The sequence below is a fragment of the Mustela erminea genome, chromosome 19 (genome assembly GCF_009829155.1).
Source record: "Mustela erminea isolate mMusErm1 chromosome 19, mMusErm1.Pri, whole genome shotgun sequence".
Lineage (NCBI taxonomy): Eukaryota > Metazoa > Chordata > Mammalia > Carnivora > Mustelidae > Mustela > Mustela erminea.
The window spans coordinates 14,844,946-14,853,416 of record NC_045632.1 but is presented as its reverse complement, the minus strand read 5'-3'; the positions used below and the strand labels follow the sequence as shown (position 1 = coordinate 14,853,416).

Genomic DNA, 8,471 nt, shown 5'->3' with positions numbered 1-8,471 from the left:
GAGTCTGAGTCCCACTGCCCGGGAGTTGAAGTCACCAGGTGTTGGAGTCAGGCACCCGGAAGACCCTCAGCCACCGCCCCAGCTCTCTTCGGGCCATTTCCACTCCGCCTCCGTGGGCCGCCTCAGCCACTTCCAGAAATGGGCACGACTTCCTCTCCTCCTCCAAGAAGCTCCGCTTTGCCCGCCCCTTCCCGGCCCAAGGGGCCGCCGAAGCTGCCCGCCTCCCCCAGTTCCACCCCAGCTTCAGCCTCCCTGGAGCTTCCGGCCGGAGGGTAGGCCCAGGGGCCCAACGATTTTGATGTTCCCTCGCTGGCGTCTTCCCCACTCGAGGCCCAGTGGGCCTGGCAGTTCACCTTCCGGCCCTCTGCTCTTCACGGCCCTCACCCCCCGCCCTGCCTCCGCCCCCCACCCCCCGCAGCTTTCACTGTGCTCCTCCCCTCCGCCGCACCCCGGGCGCTGCCCTGCCCCCACGGCCGCCAGGAAGGACGCCGCCTGGGTCCCGTGCCAGGCCTCTGAGTGTGCGGCCCCTCCCAGCCCGGCCAGGAATGCGGCTGGACAGCGGGGGCGGCACAGACACTCGGCGCTCAGGCCAGCCGGATCACATAAGCAGTCGGGCAGGTGGCCCCGGATCGCGGGGGCCTGGGTTTCTTCTAGAAGGAAAGCAGGACTGCCTGCCTTGCTGTCAAGCCACTAAACCGGGTGGCTTTATTTCGCAGCCCCCCTCCAAGTTGCCCTATCCTCTGCCCAAATGCGGATTTGAGGCCCTGAGGGGATTTTTTTTTTCTTTTTTTTTTTTTTATAAACTTGCTGGAGTCTCCTTGTCTTTCCCCATTTTCCTGGAGAGCTAGCTCTCCATGCTCTTTCGGGAGACTCTGTCCAGCCTCCAGCTTTGGGCTTTTCTTTCTGGCTCATTCTGAAAGCTCCCTTTTGCCCCCAGCCCCAAGACACAGAGGTAGATTCAAGTGGCCTGGCTCACCCCCCCCCCCCCATTATGTACCCACTGGGCACACCAGGGAAACCTGGCTGAGTACTTCTGGGGAGTTTTCTCCAGTTACCAGAGCTAATCCATCTGCTTCTCAGACCAATATAAAGCAGTGAAATTCATGGTCTGAAACCCATGTCCTCAAGGGATGACCCCTTGGAGCTTCAGGTTTCTGGGCTGTCAAATGGGGATAGTAATCACGCCCATCTTGTTCGGGGGCTGGCAAGGGTTAGCACTGTGCCAGGTGCCCAGTTCCCTGCTCACTAAATGCTGGAAGTTACTATGTCGCCCTTAGTCCAGATACAAAGCACACAGACTTGAAATTTCCCAGGACTAGTTTTAATTTCCACAAAATGGTGTGGTCTCTTCCCACATCAGGGAAAAGACTCCCAGGCTCCAGCCCCTGGGGTTTCAGTCCACAGAGCCTGGTCCAAATCACATTCCAACCACCAGGCCCTGTCCTCCCATCCCCACAGCCAATCCCAGTCTCCCCCAGCCTCCCCTCACGAGTCCTAGACAAGAGGACAGAGGTGGAGTTACTCAGGACTGGATTCTTCTCTCCAAAGCCCCTCTCTCTCTGTTCTAGGGAAACCAGCTATGTCTTTCAGAGGAGAGCTGGTCTGGCCACGAGGCTCAGTTGGGACACCAGACTACCATCCCCGCTGTGGGCGTCAGCGCCCCGGACCCGGCGGCCGCTCCAGGGCCTGTGTGCCCACCAACACGTCCAGGAGGTAGTCCAACTCGGCTTCATCCAGCTCCAGAGCCTCCTCCTTGCCAGGTCCATCCTCAGGGCCAGGTTTGAGGGCCTCGGAGGCTGGTGCCCAAAGTTCACTGTCATACATAGAGGTGTCAATGTCCTCAAACAGGCCCTCAAGCTCATCGTCCAGCAGACAGCCAGTGGCCGGGCCCAGCAGGTCCAAGGCACCCAGGCTGGGTGGGGATCCCCCCGTGGGGCGGCCTGGGGGCCCCTCGTCCACCAAGGGCTGGGGGGCCTGGCTCAGGCCCTCGATATTGCTGAGGTCCTCCAGCAGGCTGGCCATGGAGGCCGAGAGGGCGGCGTCGGAGCTGGCCAGCAGGCTGTCAGCCACACAAGGGGCCGCAGAGGGGCTGGGCACGGGTGGCAGGGTCGGCTCAGGGGCCATGGATGCCTGGACGCGCCGCAGTGTGTTCACTACCAGAACCAGGTGCCGCAGGTCTGGCTCACTCTGCCGCAGGCTGTGATGGAGCTTGAGCACCGAAAGGTCAAAGAGGGAACTGGAGGTGGCGGGTGGGGGGGCCTGGGCCACTGCAGGGAGGCTGGGATCCAGCCACCAGGTGTCCACTGACAGGGTTTCCTTCTCCTGCTCCTCCTCCCGCTTGCGCTTCAGACCTTTGCTCAGCATCATCTGCAGGGAGGGAGGAGTCAGTCATTCGTTATAGAAAGTCAACGTGAAGTTCAAACCCAGGCTCTGATAACTGATGTGCAGGTGTGATCTTGGGCAGGCCATTTAATTTCCTGAGCCTCTGCTTTCTTAGGGAAACTTTAAGATACGAATGATAATAGTTATCTACTTCAAAGAGTTGTTTTATGGAATCATCGCGATAATGTACAAAAAAGCACTTACAACAGTGCCTAATACATTGTAACTCTTCTGATTAACAAGTACTCTGAATAGCTAGTATATTTCTTTAGCAAACCAGGTGAAGCACCCAATATTCAGGAAATTTTTTTTTTTAAAGATTTTATTTATTTATTTGACAGAGAACACAAGTAGGCAGAGAGGCAGGCAGAGAGAGAGGAGGAAGCAGGCTCCCCGCCGAGCAGAGAGCCCGATGCAGGACTCGATCCCAGGACCCTGAGATCATGACCTGAGCCGAAGGCAGCAGCTTAACCCACTGAGCCACCCAGGCGCCCCTCAGGAAATTTTTTTTAACCCCGGGGGAAAGCAGCTGTTTCACATAGTTTGACATTTATTAAGTGTCTACCACCCATCAGACAAATAAATATAGGAAATGTACAGATGGTGCTAGGAAGATACTAGCAGGTTCTCTGGAGAGTGGTCTGGGAAGGCTCCTGGGAGGCGGTGATATTTGAGCTGAGCCCTCAAGCAGGAGTCAGCCACGGAAGAACCAAGGGGAAAGCATTCAGGTAAGAAAGAACAACAACAAAGGCAAAGAAAGACTTGGAGGCTGGATGAACTTGAACTTAAAATAAAATAAAATAAAAAGCACCAGTGTTGTCAGCGCACAGAGTGACGCAGGATGGGACGGGATTTGGAGAACAAGCAGAGGCAGAGTTTGGACTGCACTGTGTCATTGAAGGATTTTGATCAGGGAATACAGTGGCGTTGTGAACTGGTTAGGTTTCCAGAAGATCCCCCTAAGCTGCTTTGAGGAAGATAATGCGGGAAGGAAGGGAAACAGAAGAACGTGGTCCCGAGCTCCACTCAGAGGCTACTGCACTCTGGGGCGGGTGATGATGGTGGCCTGGAGAAGAAAGTGGTTGGCAGTGGTCTTGGAAGAAAGTTGGTTGATTCAGGATTTATTTGGGAGGCAGAGTAGACAGAGCTTGCTGGGAAATCCTGACGGGCACCGGGGGTCACTGAGAGAACTTTTAAAAACCCACACTTTCCCCGGGGTAGGGGCCCCTGGAGTTCCGGACCCCGGGCCCAACTTGCTTTTTTGAGTTTGGTAGATTGCAAGGTCCAGTCCCCGAGCCCTTGCCCAACAGTACATTAAGACTGACCCCCTCACACTACTCAAAACGGTCCTTGCCTCCTTCCGAAGACCCGGGAGTCCAGAACCGCAGGAATTCAGCCCCCACCCGAACTCCTCCCCCTGGTCCCGGCGCCCTCTAGAGGCGCCAGGACGGCTTTCCCCGGGGATTCCGGCCCCTGGGACCCCGGGATCCTCGACACTGCCCCCACGTCCTGCCTGTCATTCCTGCCTGCCTCCCAGGGCCGTGCGGGTCGGGATCCCCGGAGGGCTCTTCTGCCCTCTCGGCCCGTGCTCGCTTCCGGCAGGCAGTGGAGGCGGCTCCTCCCGAAGCGGCGGCGGCGGGGGCGGGTGAGTCACGCAGCCGGAGCCAGAGAGCCGGCGCCTCCGCCCCCTTCCCGGGCTGCGGCGTGATTCACCCAGCCCAGCCGGGCGGCACTTAGGAGCCCGCGCATCTCGATGCCGGGCAGCCCTGGTGCTCACCGGCCGGACCCGGGGATCGAACCTGCCAAACGACCCCGCCGCGGGTCTCCCTTCTCTCCTCAGGCCCCTTTACTTCATTTACATACCTAGCTGACCCGCTGCCAATCAGAACGAAGAGGGATCCACGCGCAACCAATCAGGAAGCGGCGACGGCAGCATCGCTCGAGAGCTCTCCTTCAGCAACCGACGCCTGGGTCGGGAGACGCAGTTCTGACTCCGGCTCACGACTCCGGGCTCCTGACTCCCCTTAACTACCGCCCACTCCTGTAGTGGCCCCGCCTTCCACCCGGGGATTGGCCTGGGACGGTGATGGGCGGAGCCTGTAGAAGGAAGGCTCGGAGGGGAAGGAGGGTGGCTTCAGGGCGCATGCCCCGCGACTGCGTGGGGTTATCCGGCCAGGTGGGTTTGGCTTTTTTTTTGAGGCGGGACAGTTGGGCGGCGGGCGAGGGGTCCGGTGTTTCTTGCCTCTCGAGGTGCGAGACCGCACACCTTCCCATAGACTTGCCAAAACCCAGCAACTGAGCTCCTTGCAGGCCTATCCCTAACAGGAGTCTGCACTCTAAGCCGGATAGGCATGGGTTCACATTCTCACCGCTCACTGGGTGTGCGATCTTGGAAAAAGATCTTGGACCTCTCTGAGCCATACAGACTCTGTTAAATGGGCATCTTCTTGCCTATGTTTTGAAAGTTAGAAAATTTAAAATAAGGTTGTGTTTGTAAGAGCCCTGTAGCACACTGAGCAAATAGATGCCGGGCAGCTGGACTCAATGGCGGTTACAGGAGGGGGAGGAGGAGTGGGCGGAGTTAGGAGTGGAGCCACCGGAGTCACATCCCGGGCTCCATTCCCTAAGTAACTCTGCGACTTTGGGCAAGTGTTTTAATCCCCTAGGGTCTCCGGTTCCTCATCTTTTTAAAATGAGATTATTTTGAGGATTAAAAAGAATAATTGCACAGGGGCGCCAAACTGGCCCAGTCGGAGGAGCATGCGACCCTTGATCTCCGAGTTCTGAGTTCAAGCCTGCGTTAGGTGTAGAGATTACTTAAAAATAAAAAAAGAAAAAAATAATAATTGGGGGCGCCTGGGTGGCTCAGTCGGTTCAGCGTCTGCCTTCGGTTCAGGTCATGATCCCAGGGTTCTGGGATGGAGCCCTCCATTGGGCTCCCTGCTCAGCGGGAAGCCTACTTGTCTCTCCCTCTGCTGGCCGCTCCCCCTGCTTGTGCGCAGGCTCTCTCTCTCAAATAAATAAAATCTTAAAAACAAGAAAGAATAATTGCACAAAATGCTCATGTTCTTTTGTTGGTAGTAAAGCCGTTGTGGTTATGGCACAGGCAATTAGGTGGGGGCGGGGGGACGCACAGAGTGGGATATAGGTAGACAGGAATTTAACACTTGTCTGATAAACTGACAGTGGGACTTAGCTTCGCCAAGTAGCTCATTTGCTAACTTTTCTGGAGTTGTGGGAAGAACTGTCGGGAGTAAAGCTCCTGGCCAAAGCAAGCTCCAGAAAATCCTAACTATATTAGTTGAATCAGGGAGCAGTTAGCAATGGATGTTCATTCAAACCTTAGGGTAAAAGGTTAACAGGATCTTGGCAGGCTCCAAGGCATTCCCCCACAGGTTGCTTGCTAACTGCCAAGAGACAAATAGCCTTTTATGATGGGGAGATGTGCTGCTCACCATCTTAACCATGTGAGGAAACCCTGCACCCACAATCATGGGACACCCCAACACTGGGTACCACCCCATGTGATGCATTAGGAAGTATACAACATTCCCTTTGGGGTCTCCCTGTTACATTTCATAGGCTGAATCTCGTGAAGCCTCCAGACCTGAGCTTCAGTTTCCAGAAAACAGAGAGGAACAAATTAAACGTGAACACAATCAGACAAATACAGAATGTGGGACATCTACAAGTACAACTGGGCTGTTCCACCAAAAATTCAATTTTGAGAAAACAGAAAAAGGGATTGGTGGGTTTGGTAGTGGGGAAATTTCTGGAATGAAAGTTACTATATAATTTCCTTATTACAACAAAATAAGCACATGAATGCTCAATGAATCCTGATTTGGGGAAGAGGAGACAGCTACAAAAGGTATTTGTGGCAGGGGGCAGGAGGAGGGGGTGAGGCCTGGGTGACTCAATGAAGAGGGAGCTCCATCCCAGGACCCCAGGATCACAACCTGAGCAGAGGGCAGTCAGTCAACCGACTGAGCCACCCAGGCACCCCTGCCCCTATCTTTTCTATATGCTTAATTAAAAAAAATTTTTTCCTAATAAAAAGAGGGTAAAATGCTAATAGAACCAAACCCCTCCCAGGCAAATTCACATAATTTCCCTCATAACCTATCCTTATGGCCTAGGAAAAAAAAGTGGCTTGCTCCAGATCACATGCTGGAGATTCATAGGAACCTCAAGAATTTGATCAAAATGTGTTTATTGAGCACCTACTATATCATGGACGCCGTTGTAGACACTAGGGGTACAGTGCTGGGTAAGTCTCACACAGTGGTCTCGCTTTTCATGGATCAGGGGAGGAGGTAAACAGAGAAAAGAAGTATGACAACAAAAACATTCATGGATCGAACACCTGTGCACCAGATAGGGCAGTAATTATATAAAAATCCCTGATGGGGGGGATGGACAATACACTTAATATAATAAATAATTTAGTATTTTAGAAGGTGACAAGTGAAATGGAAAAGAATAAAGCAGAACGAAAGGAGAGGAATGAAGGTGTGGGGTAGACTGGGCGGGTGCTGATGCTGGTAGAAAGTTCCCGGAGTAAACCTGATGAAATGGGAGTAGTAAAGCTCTGGAAGAAGAACGCTCCAGCCACAGGGAAGGGCCAATGCAAAGGTCCCGAGGACGGAGTCTGCGGGGCAGCAAGGCCAGTGTAGCTGGACTGTATGTTGCGGAGGGGGCGGTCGGAGAAGCTTTCGGGCCGTTTAGAGACGTCTAGAGAACGTTATGTTTTATTCCGAGTGGTTTGAGACCCTGGAAGATGAATAACCGAGGAAGATAATGTCGGCCTCTCTTCGGTGCCTTGAAGAAAACAAAATAGGACGGGATTATACGGAGGCCTGTGCCAGGGTGGTCCAGGAGAGCGTCCCTGAGGAGGTGACCCTGGAGCTGAGACCAGAAAGTGCAGAAGAAGCCAGGAATTCAAAGGGCTGGGGGGAAGGGAGAGGGAGAGAGGTCAAGCCTTGGGAAATGAAACCAGAAGCAAGCCATCGGGTCCAGCAGGCCTGGGGAGGAGCCTCCGCCCGCAGGGGAAGTGGGTGGGGGAGGGAAGCGCCCCGCCCCCAGCCGGCCGCCCAGCCTGCCGCCCCACCCGGCCTCTGGGGAGGGAGCAGGCGCCGGGCAGGCTCCCGCCACCGTCGCCGCCTCCGGGGTATTCCACCGCCCCGCCAGCTCCGGGTGAGGATGCAGCGGGACAGGTGGGAGGGGCCCGCCACGACGGCCACGCCCCACGACGGCCGCGCCCCATCCGTACCACCACCCCCTAGCCCCGCCCCCCGCCCCGCCGGCCGGAGGAGGGCAGTTTGGGGAAGGTGGACTCTGTCCTCAGGCCCGGTTCGTCTGCGGGCCATCCTTTACACTTCTCTCATCAGTTCTTTAACGGGGCAGGAGCTGGGTCTCTGTTAGCCTGTTTGTTTATCTGGAAAGTGGGGGTATTCCTTATACTACCCTCATTGTGGTACTAGCAAGCTACAGGATCTGTAAGGCAAAGAGGGCCTAGTAAAAGGTGAGTCAGGCTTCATCTCTCCTCTGCTCAGCAGCCTTCCATGGCTTCCATCAAATTCGGTAAAGCTCACTCCTTCCCGTGGGACACCCACCTTGTTCACCTCATCTCGTAAGATGCTCTCATCTTGTACACTCTGCTCCAGGAACACTGACCTCTTCAGGGTCCTGCAAACATTCCACTCATGTTCTCACCTCAGGGCATTTGCACTAGCTGTTACCTCTACAAGGATGGATCCCCCTCCCCACCCCACCCCCCAACCGATAATGACTCACTTCTCACCTCCTTCAGGTCTTAACTCAAATGTCACCTTGTCAGTGAGGCCTTCTCTGGCCATCCCACTGAAATAACAATGCCCCCACCACTTTCCTGCTTGCTTTTTCTCTACAGCATTTATCACCTCCTGAGGGACTGCACATTTTACTTATTTTTGTGTGTATTTCAGCCTTCCCCAAATGCACTGCTGTGTGAGAGCAGGAGCTGTCTATTTTATTCCCATGACTGGAGGAGCACCAGGCCCAGAGTAGGCACCCAATAAATGTAAGCAATTATTGGAATCCTTAGGGTA

At 54.9% G+C, this 8,471-nt stretch overlaps 1 protein-coding gene across 2 annotated transcripts; it reads right to left on the bottom strand.

Moving 5' to 3' along the window:
• Positions 1-1,299: 1,299 nt before the first annotated feature.
• SERTAD1 (SERTA domain containing 1) lies at positions 1,300-4,379 on the bottom strand. Of its 2 annotated transcripts, none has more exons than XM_032323431.1 (2): positions 4,246-4,379; positions 1,300-2,367 (listed from the first exon to the last, which is right to left on the bottom strand). In XM_032323431.1, exon 2 carries the CDS (start codon positions 2,365-2,367, stop codon positions 1,654-1,656), a length of 714 nt encoding a protein of 237 aa, XP_032179322.1. In that variant the 5' UTR covers positions 4,246-4,379; the 3' UTR covers positions 1,300-1,653. The 2 variants fall into 2 exon arrangements, with proteins under 2 accessions (XP_032179322.1, XP_032179323.1); XM_032323432.1 differs by lacking the exon at positions 4,246-4,379 and adding an exon at positions 3,896-4,005.
• Positions 4,380-8,471: the final 4,092 nt, after the last annotated feature.